This window comes from Phodopus roborovskii, unplaced genomic scaffold (genome assembly GCF_943737965.1).
Source record: "Phodopus roborovskii unplaced genomic scaffold, PHOROB, whole genome shotgun sequence".
Classification (NCBI taxonomy): domain Eukaryota; kingdom Metazoa; phylum Chordata; class Mammalia; order Rodentia; family Cricetidae; genus Phodopus; species Phodopus roborovskii.
Window position 1 is genome coordinate 3884070 of NW_026126575.1, and position 19112 is coordinate 3903181.

Genomic DNA, 19112 nt, shown 5'->3' on the forward strand with positions numbered 1-19112 from the left:
TCTGTCACCCCAGCAGCCAGGGCATGAACTGAAGGTGGGGTGTTAGAGTCAGAGGGATCTAATAGCAGCATTCATCTCAATTTTATATGTTTTATAAAAGGTGGGGGTTGATCAAAGTATGATGGATGAGGAAACACATGGAAATCTGGAGGCAGAAGACTCAAACCCAGGATGGCTTGGCCAGGTGGCTTTAACAATAGCAGCACACTTCTTTGACTCTCATCTCATGTGAAGCTGTAAATCAGGAGCTGGTAGAACTGGGGACAGACAGTGGCTTCCAAATGAGTTTTGTCTGAATTGACACCACAACAGACCTGGTAACAGACCACCCAGGTTACCCACTTCTGGGCTCCTGTGGACCAACCCGTCACTGCAATCTAGCTTTGTTTGAAGTCATGACCAACTAAGGAGTTTTAGGTGAATGAACAAACACAAGGTTGAATTTTCTAGTCTTTTGGTTACCATAGCACCCCTTTATCCCCCCCTACCCATGTAGCCCTAGAGACTCCCTTAAACAACTGCAGCTCCAAGCACTGGCTCAGCTGCAGTGGCTCCTCGCAGAGGACATCTGACTATCAAACATGGACTTGCCACAACATGTCCTTTAGGCATGTGTTTCAGCTGGGTGGCTTCTGGGGCTGGGCAGGCAGGGGCAGGGCAAGTGACTAACTTGCCAGTTCACTCTGTCACAGTGGGCTTAGGGGTATAAATGCATTCAGCAAGCAGTTCAGAGTTTGCAAACCTAGTTCCATTACCAAGAATTAGTGGGTTTTGGGGGTGGTGTGATAGGTTCTCCATCAAAGTGAAATAACCAACTTTATGCCTCTCCCCCCAGCTGCTGGCTCCAATTTCAAGCCTCACTTCCCTCACCAGATAGGCACGTTCTTCCCTCCACTGGGCTGAATTCCCCTCATCACTGTTTGGAATTTTCCAGCTTGCCTTTCCCCTTCATGCTGACCTCCACCTTCCTGAAGTCTTCACAGAGCCTGGTATCTAACACTAGTGGCCTGTACCCAACCTCCATATCTTGATCAGACAAAGGACCGCAGCTTTGAGTGAGTCTGATAAACCAGATACTTAAGCCTGCATAGCTTTGCAGGCAGAACTAACTTGGTTAAGAATGGGGAGCTCTGAAGAATTCTGCAGAGAACACCAACCCTATGGATTCTGATACAAATGGATTAAGATACAAAGACCATGCCTCAAAGGCAGGGTGGAAACAGCCTGAAGGGGAGCTAGAGATCCAACCCAGGGGGGCTCAGTTCCCCATTCAGAAGCACTGCCTCCTTCACAGGGAAACAGGACCTTCAACATCCAGAACAGGAGAGGGCCAGTAGGGAGAAAGACCTAAGCCCTAGGCTCAGAAAGGCCTAAGCCCACAGGTAGCTAGGGGTAGATAAAATTGGAAAGCTGGCCCAAGCTGCTACATGCAGGTGTAACTGAGCTCCAGGGTACATGCAAGCAGATGAGGTGTGCCTGGCTTATTTAATATGATGGCTTAAAGTAGATTAACAAAGATCCCAGGGTGGGAATCACACTTACATTCCAAAATGATGGCTGTGGGATCTGAGCTGTTACCTTGAGCCAGCCTGGCATTAACTATGGGTGGAGAAGTCACCAATCATCAGGCTTTGTTGTGGATGGTTATTGCATTTCCCCTAAAGAAATCTCATGCAAAATTGCATGGAGGAATGTACACCTTGGAGAACATGACCTGAGCGCCCCCCCCCCGGTCTGACACAGGAGCCGCTGCTGTCAGGACCTGGCATGTCCTTTATAACCTGAGGAAATTACACGGTGCATCCGCTGCCGACAGACACACGTGGGCAATGCAGGCATGGATGGGCTTTTTCTCTTTTGTTTTCCCCTCTATCCTTCAATAAAAAAGAAATCACTTTGCACATTTTAAACAAAAGCATAAAATGGCAGTGGGGAAATCAATTGCTCTTCCACTTGGCTTCCCAGAAGATGGACATCCAGCCACCTTCCAGATGACAGAAGGGGAGGACAGCAAGGTCTGACCTGTTCCACTCCTGGATTCACTTCAGCTGACTTTGTCCTGTAATAGAGCTGTGAGTCCAGTGCATGAAGTCACTTTGAAGACAAAGAAACAGCATGGAAGGAAGTAGAGAGCTGAGCACTAGCTGGTAACCACATGGAGACCCTGGACCACTCCTCACTCCACTGTGTAGGTGGCTCATATATCTCAAGAGTCTGTCACCACATACTTCCTGATGGACATTCAAGAACACTAAGGAAAGGCAGTGGGGATGCCTGGAATGAGTTCTCCTTTCTAAGTGTTGACAGGGCCACCTGAGAATGTCATCAAGTACTGAGCACAAGGGACAGTCCTGTCATCAGTTTGGAGATGATGAATGCATGCATTACTCCTCATTAAGAAACTGTACGGCCTATGAGCTCACCAGCCCCGCCTTCCTGGGTTCCTGTTCATGCTTCTGACTTGTGGCATGTGACAGTTTCAGACGGAAAAAGACCCTAGTAACATTTCTGACCATCACAGGGACCATTAGCTTCTCTCTCTTCTGATGTGCTCATCAATGCCATGAAGTAAGCCAAGTTACTGTGCAAAAGGACTTAGACCTATATCTTCAATCTCTCACCCAGGAGTCTACAGGGATGACCAGAGCTACCATGAAAACCACAGGTATCCAGGAGTCTCAGCCTGGATAAAAACTTCACATAGTGGTCAGCTCTGCCAGGTCCCCAAGAATGAGAGTAGGGGCTAGGTACCACACCATCCACAACCAGCCTCACAGACGATGCAGGACACACCTGAGATCAAACCCCACAATCATCACCTCCTACCAACTCATCCCCGGTGAGCTTCTGCTATGTCCCAGGACATCATGGCTGCCCATGCACTGAAGTACTGGCTGAGCAGTAAAAATGCACTACTATGGCTCACCAAAGCAGAGCCTGCAAGCCTTATTCCTTGTTACCACCAGACTCTGCACTAGAGCTTTGTTGAATGAACACAGCAGAAAGAAGTGTCAAGTGCTCAGGGCACATCAAGCTCTCAGTGACAGGCTAAGCTCAGAGGACTCGTGAAATATGAGGAATGGTTGGAAAGGAATAAATCCTGAGTTTAAATCAGGTAAACACTCTTTTGTGCAAACCGGCCAAAAATAAAATAAAGGACACTTGCAGAGAGTTCTGGGGGCTATGTGAACAAAACTAATCAGCCTTGCTCAGCCTGGGGTTTATTGTCTGGGCATGAAAACTTCCACCACAGCCTGTTGTGTGCATCATACACTCACTTCTCTTCCAAAGACATCAAGAAGCCAACTACATACATTCGGGAGCCAGTGTGGAGCCTGGATTCCCTATCAATAGGGAAGAAGGAAGCATTGTCTAGGAGCTACGTGAGAACGACTGTGGGCTTTCTTGTCTGTGAAGAAGAGAAATGAGAACACTGCTAATTAGCAGCTGCAAAATGCCAAGGAAATGTGCAAATGTGTCCCTCAGAGACAGCCTTCTGAAGGACGCTGGGAGGGCTGTCACAGCCCATCAACACTCCGAAAGATCCTGTAGGTCGGAAAAGGGAGAAGGAAACAGGAAATGATTTCCCCTTGAAGCAGTTGGAGGAGAAAGTGGAGACTCAAAGTCAGTGTTCCATGGGACCTGCTCCTGCCTCCAAGGTCTGCCAACAAGGTGCCACTTCCCTGGGTTCCAGAATTGCTGCAGGGTACAATAGCTGCAGCCCATTGTGACTCTGTGAAAATGGGGGGGCACTGATACCCAAGAATAGCAGTGTCTGCAGGAGCTCAGAAGTCTTCTAGAGGAAGCTGTAGTTCTGGAATCCTTGAGTCTTTCAAACAAACGTTCCAGCTTGTATTTGAATACCTCCAGGTATAGTGTACTTGCTACCTATACACAGAGCCAAGCCCCAAATTGACTCTGAAGAGCACTAGCTTCTGGACGAAAGGTCTTTCTTCTGGCCATAGTTTCACCCTCACCTTACTCAGGAAGGGCAACCTGAATAAGAGGAACTATAGTTGGTTGTTGTGGCAACAGACATACCTCTCCTGATTTCAAATTCCCTTCTTTTTTTTTTTTTTTTTTTAGCAGGAAGTTATTTTTAATCTCTAGAAGAACACGCAGATAAGGTATGTTTCCAGATGTGTGGATGGATTTCAACTGAAGCTTTTCCTCCTAGTGTCAGGCTTTGACAAGGCACACTCATACACAGGGCTGTGCAATTATTCCTTCTTTTATAAAGGGAACACGGGAAATACTTGAGAAAAGTATGAGCATCACACCTACAGTTCCAGCTACTCAGAAAGCTGAGGTAGGAGGAGCACTTGAGCTGAGGAGTTCAAGGTCAGTCAGGAAATGTAAGGAGGGCCCAGGGTCTTAAAAATAAAAAAGGTAGAGGGATGACTCCGTGGTTAAGAGCACTAGCCACTCTCCCAGAGGACCTGGGTTCTATTCCCACCACTCACATGGTGGAATTAAAACCACCTATAACTTTAGTTCCAGGGGATTTGATGCCCTCATCTGGCTTCTTCAGGTACTGCATGCATGTGGTACACAGATGCAGTTAATTACATTAAGAAATAAAAAAAAAAATTTTTTTTTTTTTGGTTTATTGAAACCAAAAAACAAAACAACAAAAACAAAAACAAAACAAAAAACCCACCACCATCACCCTGCAAAAACAATAACAATAACTTGTAAAAAGGAAATTAAAAAAGATTAGAAAACACAGACCTAAAGCATAAGAAGATAGTAAAGGAGGAACAGAAAAACAAATAGTCCCAAGCTATGAACAGAGCCAGTGCCTCTTGCAATGCAGACAACCACATCAGAGAGCTTGGGAAAAGGAGCATTCTAGGTGCCTTGGAATCTTCCAGCAGCATGTATACACGTGTGCCTCTCATAGCTGCTCCTGACAGGCCCTAAATCAGTTGCATTTGATGTTTCCCTGCAGGTGGACACTAAATGTTTGCTGACTACTAATCTCACCAGTATCGTATGAGAGTCAGCCTTGCACAGAGTTGAGCTAGAACACATGTAGGAACCTAGCTAGAGTGTGGTGTACCCACAGCACTCCCCTCAGCCACCTGTTTCTACCTCCTCTCACCTAGCTTCTCTGGTGCTGTCTCTTCAATAACCTAAAGAAGATGCAGAGATAGCTGGTTACTAACCCAAATCAGGCAGCACCACATGCATTTATATTCATGAGCATGTCCTTAGGTTCCTTAGCTTGTTGGTCACTGAAGTGCTGGAACTCCCCTAGGTCTGCACTACCACCATCTATGTGTCTATGAACAGCTTTGTATAAAAGCTGGTTTCTACAAGGGGATGTAGTGGGCATCTGCTCCAAGTTCAATGTCATCCAGTCTTGTAGCAGAAAGACCCATGGCAAACTCAACATGTCTGTGACCAGAGCCTTATAATGTGACCACACTCCTTTAAGGGTGTTCTCAAAGATGACTTGCATGGTAGAAGCAGAGGTTTACTATCTGGTCAAGAGAAGAGTATCATTGTCCAACACCCTGCACCCTTCTCTCACAGGTGCAGAGGCAGGGCAGTCAGCATCAGGAAGATGGGAATCAGATGAAACCTTGGAGGAACTGAGTCTGTTTCCTTCCAGAGACCCAATCTGTGTCTAAGCTAGCAGAGGGCAAGGAGGGATGAGGGTAGGGTGAGTAATGTTAGTTGTCCTTATTCTCAAAAACAAACTTAAAAATACTTTCTGTCTAGCCTAGAAACTCCAGGACACTACCCCCTTTGGGGCATCTATAAAATGCCCACATCATGCTTAGTGGTAGAACAATGCAAGCTTTCTCCCCAACATCTACAGTAAGACAATGTTGGCTCCTCTTATCACTTCTATTCAACATTATACTAGAGACTATAGCCAGGACAATAAGACAAGAAAAAGAAATGCAAACTTCCAAATGCAAAGGGAAGGAGTCATATATGTATTTTTACATATGACATGATCACACACACTCGAAAAAAAAAAAAACTTCACAAAAAACAAACCAAGGGAATTCACTAGAAAGTCCTAACAGTTTATCAAGGTCACACAGTATGAGACCAACATTCAGAAATAAGCCACATGTTAGAAAAATAAAATTCAAGAAAATTATTCCATTTAGAATTATTACCTTGAAAAAATAAGCAAAATTTGTATAAAACTTAACACTCCCAACTGGAAACACTACCAAAAGACATCAAAGGAAGCCCAGGTAATAGGGCAACACCTCACATTCATGACATTCATGGACAGAGCCTGTGTATACAGTTAAGGGGCCAACCTAAGTCCTGGCAGAACTCTAACTAGTTTCATGTATAAGTTGACAAATTGACTCTAGAATGTATATTGAATTGCAAGGGACCCAAAACAGTCAAGTGGACTTGAAAGAGCTAGAAAACTCACACTTATGGATGTTCAAACAAGCAATGGTAACCTACACTGTGGTCAACACAAGGAGAGACATGGAGGTCAACAGAGCTGAGGCAGAGCTGGAGCCTCAGAACTAAGTTCATGTCTTTTGAAATCGATGCCAAAATCATCCAGTGCAGAAAAAAGAGAACAATGGCTGCTAGGACAGACAGACAGCCACACACACCAGAAAGGTCCTGGATTCCCATCACACACCACAGCTAACTCAGTGTAGACAAAATGCAGAAGACAACAGGGCACATCTTCAGGAGCCCTGTTTGCCATGGAACCTCAGGAGCACAGAAGGACAACCAGCAAAACCTCTCACCACCAAGGCCCCAGACCTGAGCTCCATACCTAGAACCTACATGGTAGAAAAAGAGAACCAATTCCTGCAAGCTGCCCTCTGTCCTCCATACACATGCTGTGACATGCATCTTCTCCCCAACCCCCAACAAAATAAACATATAAATGTAATTATAAAGAGATATTTACTGAATCAAAAGTTTTAAATGTATCTTATTATTTTTATTTTAACCAAAATTTAAAAACATAAGCTTGAATGCATGCTACCAGGGCTAGAGAGATGGCTCAGTGGTTAAGAGCACTGGTTGCTCTTCCAGAGGAGTTGGGTTCAATTCCCAGCACTCACATGACAGCTCATAACTGTCTGTAACCCCAGTTCCAGCGGATCTGACACCTTTATACCAACGCACATAAAATAAAGTTAAATAATTTTTTTTAAAAAAAAGCATGCTACCAAGAAAGTAAAAAGACAAGCCTGAATGAAAAATATGTGCATATCACATCTCACGAATGACTTATATCTAGAATATAATATGATATTCTACAACTTAATAAAAAGAGTAACAAACAAAGGATCTAAACCCATATCTGTACAAGAAGACACAAGAATGGAACACAAAGATGCTGAGTGACTTCACTTATCAGGGAATACAAATCTGCCTCACAAGGAGAAGTTACTGCACCTACTGGAGTGGCTGGAATATCAAGGTCTGATAATTACAAATGTTGACAAGGATGAGCAGATACTGGCATTCTCACCATGCAGAGTTCCCATTCCTGGGCAGTTAAGAGCACTGGCTACTCTGGAACATTCTACATCATGGAAACATATTTATGCTAGGCAAGGGCCAAATGCTACATGATTCCATTTACTTGAACTGTACAGAATGGACAAATCTATAGGGTTAGCCATCAAAAGCTGGGACAGGGCATGACTTTGGAAGAACTCAAAGGTGACAGGTAGCTATAGGGTTTCCTTTTCAGGCATGCAAATACTCTAGTGTGATGGTGGGGATGGCTGCTCACATCTGTGAACCTAAGAACCTCTACACGGTACATGAGGTTGATGAGATGTAGGAGAACCACCTTTTAGTACCAGCATTAAAAGAATCAATACAGGCAAACACTGCCACCTTCCCCCACCCCTGGTAAGGCTCATGCCCTCTGGTTTACCTTTGTCTCCACCATCTCCTGATATTTAGCACCACAGTTATTCTTGAATCTAATTCTTCCAAGCATATTCCTCATACTTACTTGGTCCCTCTCACTTTATACCAGTCTAGCTCAGGGCCATTCACTCTGTGATCTCTAGGCTAAGATACTGTGAAGGCAAAAATCCGGAATAACATAAATGTGGGGAGTTAAACCCACAAACACCAAGATATGATTGGAGCCATGCCACCAACTCCTGAGGTGGGCAACAAGCTCCAGTGTTTCTGAAAACAAGTGCTAGGGATAGGTCACTAACTGGGTCATGGCCCTTCCTGGAATGTAGGTGCCTCCTGTGCTGACTAGTCAGGTGCAGGAGCAAGCAAGGCCAAAAGTAGAAAGCCTGCGGAATCACAGACAGCCAGTCAACTAGACTTCCTGAGTTGAAGTCACATACCCTCCATTTCAGCACCATGTCAGCTTGGGCCTCCTCAGAGTTCAGGGAGCCTTGCCTCTTTGGGAATTAGGTAAGACTACTTTCAACAGAGGAAGTAGAATTTGGACTGAGAGCCTGCATGGTGGCAATGCCCTAGCTGGCAAGTGCTGACACTGTGTGGGTGGGTATCTTTCTGGACTTCCTTTCAGGAGGAACCTTCCATTTAATGACTGCATAAATACCCCTTCAGACATGTGAGACATTTAGGATAGTTCTTAGTCTTCACTCATTGGGTCTATTAAGAAAAGAAGGTTTAGGAGCTGGAGCGATGGCTCAGTGGTTAAGAATATTGGCTGGCTGCTCTGCCAAAAGGTCTGGGTTTGGTTCCCAATACTCACATGGCCTTTCATAACCAGCTATAACTCAGATCTAGCATTCTCTTATGGTCTCCGAGGCCAATGTATGTACTTGGTACACATACATGCATGAAAGCAAAAAATAAAACTAAATCATTGAAAAGAACTCAGACCCTGTATAATATAAGAAAGCCTAAAAGTACAAGTAAGGTAACTTCAGGCTACACAACAAGAAAAAAAGCAACTCAGGGCATGAGGAAACCAGGATGGTCCACTCCTCCTTACCAGAGGTCCAACCAGGTCCTAGTCTGTGAGCATGGGAGGGAGTGAGGTGGGCATTATGAGAGCTAGGAAAGAGTGAAGAGTGGAGCTTTGAAATCAAAGTTTCTTAGGGTTACCAAAGCCATTTCTGTAATAAAAGAGTAATTAAAAGATAAATTGGATGACTGACTAAAAGGAAAGAATTAGTTAATTAACAGTGTGAGTAAATGTAACACAGTAATGTAAATGTAAAGTGCAGAAGCGGCATGGGAGTGACAGGGTTCAGAGCGACTCAGAATCTCAAGGCCCTGCTCAGTACACAGTGGGGGTTATTAAGTGCCAGCTTTCTGGCATAATCTGTCAACCTGACTAGACAGCTGGGATCCCAATTGCTCAAACTTACCACGGCCACACCCCGAGTATCCTGGTAGGCCACCTTGATGACATCCGGGGTGCTGGAATTGAGGAAGAAGTAGCCAGAGCCTTCTGTGATGTGGAGTTCTACCTGGAGGGAGATGTGAGGATGGAAGTGATCAGGCTGGGTGGCACAAAGTGCAGGATGCCGTGTTTGAAAGGGTAGTGGGGGCAAAGAGCCATACTTGAACACTGGGATGGTTATAGATGGTCACTTCCTCTGGACTGACCCTCACATCCTCCACAAGAATAAGCTCGATGGCGGCTGACACAGGTGCTAGAGGGTCATGCTGAAAAAGAAAGGCCAACACTGTCAGATCCAGGAGACAAGGGCATCACCAGCTACCTCGGAGAAGAGCAGGGATAGAAGCCCCAGTGGTGACCTCATTCTAGGAATGGAAGGTCCCAGCAGTACCCTGGGGAGGCCTGGGAGGTAGAGAGAGCCCCACAGAGGTCAGAAGCGTATGCGATGGTCTTAAAAGTGTGTCTGTGGGCTGTGCGCTACCAGTGGGGAACACAGTGAGGCCACTCAAAAGCTAACAGGTTCCCAGAAGAGGTAAAAATGGAATACAGTAAAGATATTTAGGACAGGGATAGGTGAACATCTCCTGAAGCCTCCAAGAGATGCTGGGGAGGGAGGTTAGGGCCCTCTGACACCAGACACAGCAGACATCCTGGTGTTGCCCATGGTCCTGCCCACTCATGTCCTCTGGGACATACCGGTGTCTTCACTCTGGCTGCGCTCAAGTGGGACTGCTGGTAGCCAGTTGCCATGGCAGAGATGACTGTGGTTCCTGATGCCTCATGAACCGAAACTGTCTGTAAACCTGAGGGCACAGAGGGGAAACAAATGTTAATCACAACTGCTTGGTTACCATGGGGCAACAACATCCTGCTGCCATAACTGAGTTGGCTGAGGCTTTTAGTCCTGTAAGGGTTAACAGGCTCAACATTGGGTTGCTGAGGAAGTTTGTCACTGTCACAGCATGGCCAGGGAACCTGGGACAGGAGATCTTTCTGCTCTAGGTCCTGAACCCCTAGTTCCTACCTCACATGCCTATAAGGGATTAAAGGAACATAATGAAGCTGGGAATACCAGTGCAGGCCTGGAATCCCAGCACTCAACAGACAGGAAGGCCTCAAGTTCTAGGCCAGCTTGATGGCAGAGGAAGACCTTGTCTCAAAAACAAACAAACAAAAAACCAAAAATCCACAGTAATCAGGTGTGCTGGCACATGTCTTTAATCCCAGCACTTAGGAGACAAAGATGAGAGTCTATGCCAGCCTGGCCTTCATAACTAGGCCAGCCAAAGCTACAGTGAGACTATCTCTCAAAAAGGAGGGTGGGGTGGGAGATGAGCTCTCTCTACATTCCATGCTTTAGCTCTAAATGAAGGAAGCACCAGACACCTAAGGTCCTAGGCATGAGCAGTGCAGGACTTCCTGGGTTCCCAGGGCTCCACCACCCTCTGGCTGGCTCACCATGTAGTTTCTTTTGGCCTTTCCCATCATCCTGGGATACCAGCTGCATGGGCTGGTCAGGCTCAGTGCTAGCCAGCAAAGGCCGGGAAGACTCCCACTGGATGCTCAGAGAGCTGAAGTTATCAAATCGCCGGCCCTGTTGATCATAGGCACCCAGATCTAATAGGGGATTTCGATGACTTGATACTGGAACCTAAAAGAAACAAGAGATCAGAGGCTGTGGCCACACTCAGGTCTCTGCCACAGGTATGCCATGAAACCAGCTGTTTCCCTTATGGGCTCAGATGACCCTGATGAAGGGGCGGGGATGAACTGCAAACCAATGCTCAGGAATGTCACCACTAAGGTGCCCCAGAGCCCTGTCCAAAATGGCCCCTGCTTCTCCATCGGGGAATTGACTCCCCTTTTCCCTAACAAAAGACAGAGGGGGTCTACAGCAAGGAGGCAGCCAAGAAGAGGCAGAGCATTTCTCCAAGCCTGGACTGACCCTTGGGTCCAGCTCTTCCTGCCCAGGAAGGCACACCTATCCCTGGTTCCATCCCTGGTTTCTGCAGTCAGTGTAGGAAGCAGAACCAATATGTTGGGACTTATTTATTTATTTTATGTGTATGAGTTTAACTGCATGTACATATGTACCCCTCTTGCCTGCAGAGGCCAGAAGAGAGCATCAGATTCTTTGGAACTGGAGTTATGGATGGTTGTGAATTATGTGGGTGCTGGGAACTGAACCCAGTCTTCCATAAGAGCAGCAAGTACTCTTAACCGTTGAGTTAACCATCTCTCCAGGCCTGGGAGTTTCTTTTAAATATGAATCCTGTGTGGTTATTTGAGAGAAAAATTCACATTGTAATTCACACTAAAGTAGCAAAATGGGGCGAGTTTGGCAGAGTTTAGCAGAGTTTACCATTTACCAATGATCTAATCCATTCAAGCATAGCCCAGAAGGAAGGACTGTCCTCTCTCACCTAAAGGTAACTGTATCACTGAGTCTGGCAAGTGATTTGTGACAATTCTGGGGAGGGGAGGAGGGACACCACCTCTAAGGCCTAAGCACAACCTCTTTCTCTGCACAATGGTGCCTAGTGAAGGACAACCCAAGCCTCATGCTCCACATCGCAAGAGCTGAACTTACACTATGTACTTAAGATATGGAGCTGTGGGATTAGGGGTTGTTACTGTGGCACAGTGAAACCCATCCTAATTGATGTTGCCAACAAGCTCCCTTCCTCTATCTCTAGGAGCCCTCTCCAGCCTCTGGTAGCTCTCCTGGTTCCAGACAACACCTGACCAAGCATGCTACTTTGTGCCAGCAACTTAGCTCACACCAAGGGTTTTAATAAGTGGGCAGGACACAAACTGGGGAGCTGTGAGGGTAGACAGGAACCAAAGAGGTTGGTTCCCAACCACCTCACCCCTTCTCCTAGATTCACCTCAGGTAGAAAATCAGTGCTTTTCTGGGAAAGACATCAGCTCAATGCAAGCATGTCTGCAGGCTGACAGCAACTTTCCCACTTTACAAAACAGAAGGCTGTGGCTCAGACACTTTACAGAACTTCTCACAGTCTCACAGGCTTAGGGTAGAACACAGCAGGTCAGATTCTCCAAGAACTTCTTGTGACATTAGTTTCTCCTCAGGCACCAGCTCAACCCAACCCTGGACTAATCAGTCCCCTGGTACACTAGTAGTTTGGTGAGAGGAACACTGGCTGACCTGCCCTGAGGAGTTGGTCTGCCTGCAGTCTGTCATTCCCACTAGTTGACTCCACTCTGGTGTCTCACCTTGCAATAATTTACTCTGTAAACCTATCTTAGGTGGCCTCTGGATTTGGAGAGCTATAAAATTAAATTGATACTGCACCCAGATGCACCTTGGGGATATATCTTCTTCAAGGTCCCCTAATGAGACCATAAATCGCAGGGGCTATGCCTGAATAGCCGGCTCATGGCTCAGGAATGCAAGGACTGATGGAACACATGGCCGTTCTCTGTCCAAGGTCTATTACTTCTAGCTGACACCAACACATAGTCCATTCTGAGTCAAGCTCTACAGTCACCTTTTAGTATAGAGGCAGCTCTGGACTCACCCGATCTGGCTACAGACAGACCAGGAACGCCATGCTTAGCTCCTCACCAATGCTCACAAATTGGGAAAACACATCTAGATCTGCTGCACCTCAGCAGTACAGACTGCCAACATGAAGGCCTGCCCTTGCTCTCCATGCCCTTACTGTCTTAGTGTCCCTCAGGCTGCATGAGGATTTCTCCAGAGGGACTCAGGGACAGTGTGCAAGGTTGCTTGCTGAGCTGTGGCAGAAGCCAGGCTCTGTTACCGTGACTGGCTGAGACTAAACTAGGCAAGAATGGGTAAAGTGGGAGGGGGGATCAGGCGTGCTGCGGCAGGTACACATTTAAGTAAAGCTAAAGAAAAAAAAAAAAACAATCTGGATAAAGAAATGAGAGAGGTTGGGGCGGGGGCAGAAGCATGGGGCCAGGGATAAGGAAGCTACAAGTCCCAGGGCTCAGTCTACCTAAACCCCAAGCATTGACAGCACGTGGAAAGAATGAGAAGGCATTCAAGCATGAAAGGCATAGACTCAGAGGTAAAAGCAGTCAGGGACCAGGGACATAGGGTCCCACAAACCAAAGAAGGGACTTGGCTTTCTCACTGGACTCAACTGGAAGCCGCGGGCAGGTTTAAGCAGAAAACACAGAAAAATGAATCATGGCTACTCTCTGGACTCTGCATCCACTCACATAACCCCCATCACTGGTATCCATCACCAACCATCAAGGGTTGGCTTTCACAGTAGGTGGAGCTTGAACCCAGCTCAAAGTTCCCTCCTGCTGGACTGGTTCATGGTAGAATGTCTGGACTGACTCTGGCTCATTACCTCTAGCAGGGGACCCAGCATATGGATGTTTCCTGAAGATCCAAATTTAGCACAATGTTGTTCCTTCTACCTAGGACCATTATACAAAACAGATGTGAATGGAAAGGTAAAACTTGCAGACAAACCAGGCAGACAGACAGGCAATGCGGGATCTCATGATTGTGTGGTAGCTAAAATAATACAGAAGCAGAGTAGAGCAGGTGGTTGTCCCTGGTGGCTGGGAAAAGGGAAGGGGTAGGAGGAGAATGGGAAGCAGGCACTGAACACAGGGAGCAGTAAGCTCTGAGATTCTGCAGTGCAGAGAGGTAACTAAATACCAGAATAATATATTATATAAAAGAACAGCAAGGGAACAGTCTGAAGCTTCCCAACACAATGGAACTATGAATGCTTGAAAAGGAGAGCTCCCCATCCTGATTTGACAGCTCACACTACATATATGCATGGAATTAATCACAGTGTACCTCATAAATATGTTATAATGCATCAGCAAAAAGCTAAGAAGGCTTGAAGCAGGTAGCAAATTCAGGATTTCATCTCAACAGGTCTCCCAGTCAAGACAGAGAAGTCTTCTCCTGAGCACCCCACTCAGAAGCCAGAAGAAGGTGATCATTCACTATGCAGCAGACACTGGATCTGAGCCTCCTGCAGGCTCTGAGTCTGCAACTTGTAAGGAAGCAAGGTCCTTATTCTACAGGGTCCCTGTGGGTCAGTGAAGACTATACAGGAGCTGTGGATCTCACTCTAAACCACCCATTCCAGTCCAACTGAAGCAAGTGGAGGAGATAAGTGCAGGTCTATGGAGTGTCCATTCTTAACTCCAGTGATGAGCAAGGGCCAGAGAAGGCAGAACCACAGATCCATACCAGAGCAGTAGGGGAAACATCTGTGCTTGACTCCAACAGGATAGATGAAGGCTGGTTCTCCAGCCCAGGCATTACAGCTATGCAGCTCCCTTAATCAAGCTTCAAACAGAAGGGTGTGGATCAAAGGCAAAGCTGTCCTTTACCCACCAGGGACCCAACTCTCACAGCACCTGCCACACAGCTGGAAAGGCCATGGACACACTCAGCATCAAAAGGTTCATTCAGGTGTGCGGGAAGCCTGGGCACCCAGGGGAGAGCAATACCTACTGAGATGGCTTCAGGGAAATACAAACTTTGGGGCCACAGAAGGAATTGCTACATTTGGGGAAGCTATGCATTTTCAACTCTGCCCACCTCAGAGATGACCATGGTCTTGGGGGAATTGAGGCTAAGAGGAAAAGGTTCCAACACAGAGAACTGTTCTGGCCACCATGTGGACAAGCGGGACCCTGGAGACCATGGCCTCACTCAGCCATTGCTCTTGCTGTCCTACCCCACTGGGGCCTTTCCCCTGGCTCCACTAGGCTGGCATCTCCTTATCCTGCTCTATCTGCCACTCCTCTGTGGTCCTTCCGGCATCACTGGCTCTCAGCTATACTCTCTGTGGCATTTCTGTAATGGCCCTCCTGCCTCCCTTCTCATCCCCTCAACACTCTGTTATTCCAGAACCTGGGTTCTGAAGAGCCAAGAGAACCTGCTAGATTAGTATGTGCTGTAAGGATGAGGAAACCATGACTTCCTCCAAGCAGAGCTGAAACTAGTTTATCCCTAATCCTTGAGCAGGGTGCACTCAGGGCCCTGGGCTATGATGTCCCAGAGCTGAGGACTGGACAGGCCAGCTTCTGGGGAGTCGACCAGTTTTACCCCCGCAGCTGCTGATTGAAGGCCCAGATACTTTCTTCCCCTCTTGACACTTACTTTTGAATGTCCTGCCCCATGACAATGCAATACTATAGATGTTCCCTCTCCTCACAGCTCTCAATCCTACTCTGACCACACACTCTCTACCCAGAGACAACTCCCCAGCAAAATGGCTGAAACCATAGAACATTCCACAAAAGTACTCTACAGCCCCTCTTGTGTCCAGCAGCGGGTGAATCCGGAACCAGAAAGTGGGATGGAGGGTTTATATCTTACATGGCCACTACAGAAGTTTAGGGTGAAGTCACACCCCAATGAAACCATCATGAGTTAACACACCATTCCATAGACAGTCTATTGGGCCACTCTGCTCACCTACCCTGACCCAGCTCAGACACCAACATCAGCTGACAGCTAGCCAGATGGCCCAACACAAAGACTATACTCTCATGGGACTGAGTGCCCCATGAGCTTTATATATATGGACTCCAGAGCTCCATGGAGCATAAGTTATCCACTGTGGTTGTGAAGCTGATTGGTCCATTTTGCATAGCATTAAGGAAAGATGGGCTACCTATTTATTCCTGGCCTGGGAAAAGATCAAGACTCCAGTATGACAAGTGCTTGTCACCTTTCCACTCTTATAAACTAGAAAATCAGAAGGTAAGTCTCCGTAAGCTGGGGACCAACTGTACACCTGGACTTTGGAAAGTCTATCCCCTCTAAAGGCTCTGGATTTCCCCATGCAAGGCACAAATGGAAACACACTGCACAGCTCTGCTGTTGAGATCCAGGTGCGAGTGTGTGAAGCCCCAGCTATCAGAACACTCAAGGCCATGGGTGCAGTGGGCCAAGGTCCTCTTGCCTATGTCTCCTCCCTTTCCAAGAGTGGCCATACTCACCACCTGCTTATTCTGCTGTAGCAGTGGACAGGATAGGTCCAGTTGCGGGAGGGCATAGACAGGCATGAGTGTTAGCCTGGAAGGCAGGGCACAGATGAACTTCACCACAGTGGGCTCCACAGCAGGGAAGGGGTTAGAGAGGCTGGGTCGGTTCCCCACAGACAGAGCGATGACCTAGAGAAACAGGAGGAACAGTCAGAGCCTGAGCGCAGTCCCCTCTTCTCTGAGCTGAGCCTTAACTTCTATAGGACGTGGGATGATGCCTAGGCCCCAAGTACCATATACAAAAATCTCAGAGAAGAGGCAGGTCAGGGGATGCCCTGTGGTTCCCCAGGACACCAACAAAACCCCACAGCTAAATCTGCATATCCACAATGTCCTGGACTTCAACCCATCAAGGTAAAGAACAGATACAGGAATCTGCACACTGAAGGGTAAGGGACTTAACTGTAGAGAAATGGGTCAGAAACGGGACTGTGAAGGACAAAGCCACAGGCAGTACCACCCCACTCCATGCCTGCTTGCTCCTCTGAGCCAGAGGAGAGAGGCCACATTTACCACCTGCATGGAAAGGACAAGGGAAGAGGAACTGTCACACAAAACACACCTTTTTTGCTACTAGGGTGGGGCTCCAAAGTCAAGTTCAGCTCTGGTTTTACATGAACATGGCTAACAGCTGTGCCTGAGGAAGCATCTCCAGCCTCCTCAGTGATAGACAACTGCTGAGGACAAAGCAGTCTGCTCCAGCAGCCCCTCGTCTTTCCTGACCATGAGGTAGGAGGAGGGAGGTGCCTCCTGACTTTCAGGCTGTCTGCCCCACAAGTGAGGGAGCCCAGGGGTCTGGGAGTGCGGAAGGCCTTAAATCAGGCCAAGGCAGAAACCCCAGTGACCTAGTTACACCAAGATAATTGCTACCCTTAGTCTTACTATTAATCTGGTAGTATGCATTTCTTGTTCTTAATAGTGTCCTATACTTCTACTAGCACCTCTAGTGGGGCCTTTCTCTATGCACTCCTTTGACCATAGCAGTCAGCTTTGGATTGCTGAGGTCAGACACACCTCTGTGAGAATGTGCGTGTACATCTTCAACTGACTCTGTATTCTTTTTACTTGTAGACATGAAAGAATAACTTCACATTTTGGTTCAGGGTTCTGCCTGCTTTCTGTTCCTATCTGAGAACTCCCAGAAACAGATCTATCAGAAGTGAGAAGAAGGCCTTGGCCTGGTCTGAGGAAAAGGGTGTTGCCCCCAGCCAAGCAGGCCCCATGGGATCTCAGGATATGGCAAACTTGGTTTAGTCAGCTTAACTTTCCAGTACATTTTGGTTTTCAGCACTAAGAACAAAGCCAAAAACATTGTAGCTGGGCATAATAGCATATGCCAGTAATCCCACCACTTGGAAGGCTGAAGCAAGATGAATTCAAGTTCATCTATGCTACATAACTATAGAGTGAGTTTCATCCAAGCTAGCCTTGGCTGCATAGGGAGACCCTATCTCAAAACAACCAAAAAGTTCACACACACAGGCACTGGCACATAGACCCTATCCTGAAAGAACAAGTAGACCAACCGAGGTCAAGGATCTCAATCCTTTCATGGACAGTGGTCCAGTCCTAAAATATAGGGCTTTGTGACTCCTGATCTCAAACCTTTACTCCCACTTATACCCTTGAGAAAGAGGCTGATGTGTGCTGTGGAATCCAGCAGGCCTCTTCATTGAGCCTTGGACTAGCTTGTCTGTAAAATGGATACAACACCAGCAACACCCTCAGGGCTCTCTGGGAACTGAGCAGATTTTCTAGCTCTCCCAGTAGGCAAGGTGGAACTGAGGGTGGCTGTCCACTCACCTGTTCACCCAAGGCCTGGCAGGTCACAAGGACCCAGTGCTGCTGGTAATTTCGGGAGGCTGGAGGACCCAGGAGAGCCAGACTTATGCTGCCTGTGTCTTCAGAAGTGACATTCCGAAAGAATTTGGAAGGTTCTAGTACCCATGGCCTGGGGCCTCCCTCAAACAGTATCTCCTTTGAGGAGCCCAGGGTTACCACAGCAACAGAAGAGGGATCCACAGCCTGGAGAAAGAAGGGGAAGGTTTAGTCTTGCTCTGGGAGGAGGTAACCAGGAAATGCTGGGCATACAGAAGTCATGTCTTCACCCTGATTGGGTAGGTTACCAGGAAACCCTGTGTTGTCTTTGAAATTCAGTTTGCATGAGCAGTATGCACAGGGTTGACATGAATTAGGGATTTGCGGAAGAATTAGGTCCTTACTAGAGGAGGGATAACATGGGAATGCTGAGCATAGCAGTGCATAGTTTAACTCCAGTGTTCAGGTGGCAGGGGCAGAGGCCCATGGGTTTCTATGAGTAGAACAAGGCCAGCCTGGTCATAGGCCAGGCAGGGTTACATAAAGAGACCTTGCCAAAATAAAATAAATAAATAAACAAATGAAACCCAGGAAATTTCTACCTGGGATCTATCCTAACTCAGACTAAATGGGAGAGAAACAACTTCATGAACAAAAACATGCTCTTTATACTCATTTCTCACAGCTAAGAGACAGCATACATTGATATCCACAAAGAGGGTGCTTGGGAGCCATGATGGCACCTTGCACAGGTCCCAATGCAGAACTGACCAAATACTGAATGCAGGACATACTACTGAATACATAACATTCACCTCTACCACAATGCTACTATTATTACTATATCCTATGAGTATTTTAACAGCATGAATGTATATCCATTTACCACATGTGTTCACAGAGGATAAGG

General features: G+C 47.0%; 1 protein-coding gene across 1 annotated transcript in view; it reads right to left on the reverse strand.

Annotated features, from left to right (window-relative positions):
* The window catches only part of Nup210 (nucleoporin 210), a 96238-nt gene that overhangs the window by 28119 nt on the left and 49007 nt on the right, over window positions 1–19112 (reverse strand). The window contains exons 15-20 of the mRNA XM_051203437.1: window positions 18188–18409; window positions 16340–16513; window positions 10820–11012; window positions 10058–10164; window positions 9523–9627; window positions 9327–9428 (exon numbers count right to left, since the gene is read on the reverse strand). Coding sequence (XP_051059394.1) covers window positions 9327–9428; window positions 9523–9627; window positions 10058–10164; window positions 10820–11012; window positions 16340–16513; window positions 18188–18409 — 903 coding nt within the window. The remainder of the gene's footprint in view (window positions 1–9326; window positions 9429–9522; window positions 9628–10057; window positions 10165–10819; window positions 11013–16339; window positions 16514–18187; window positions 18410–19112) is intronic.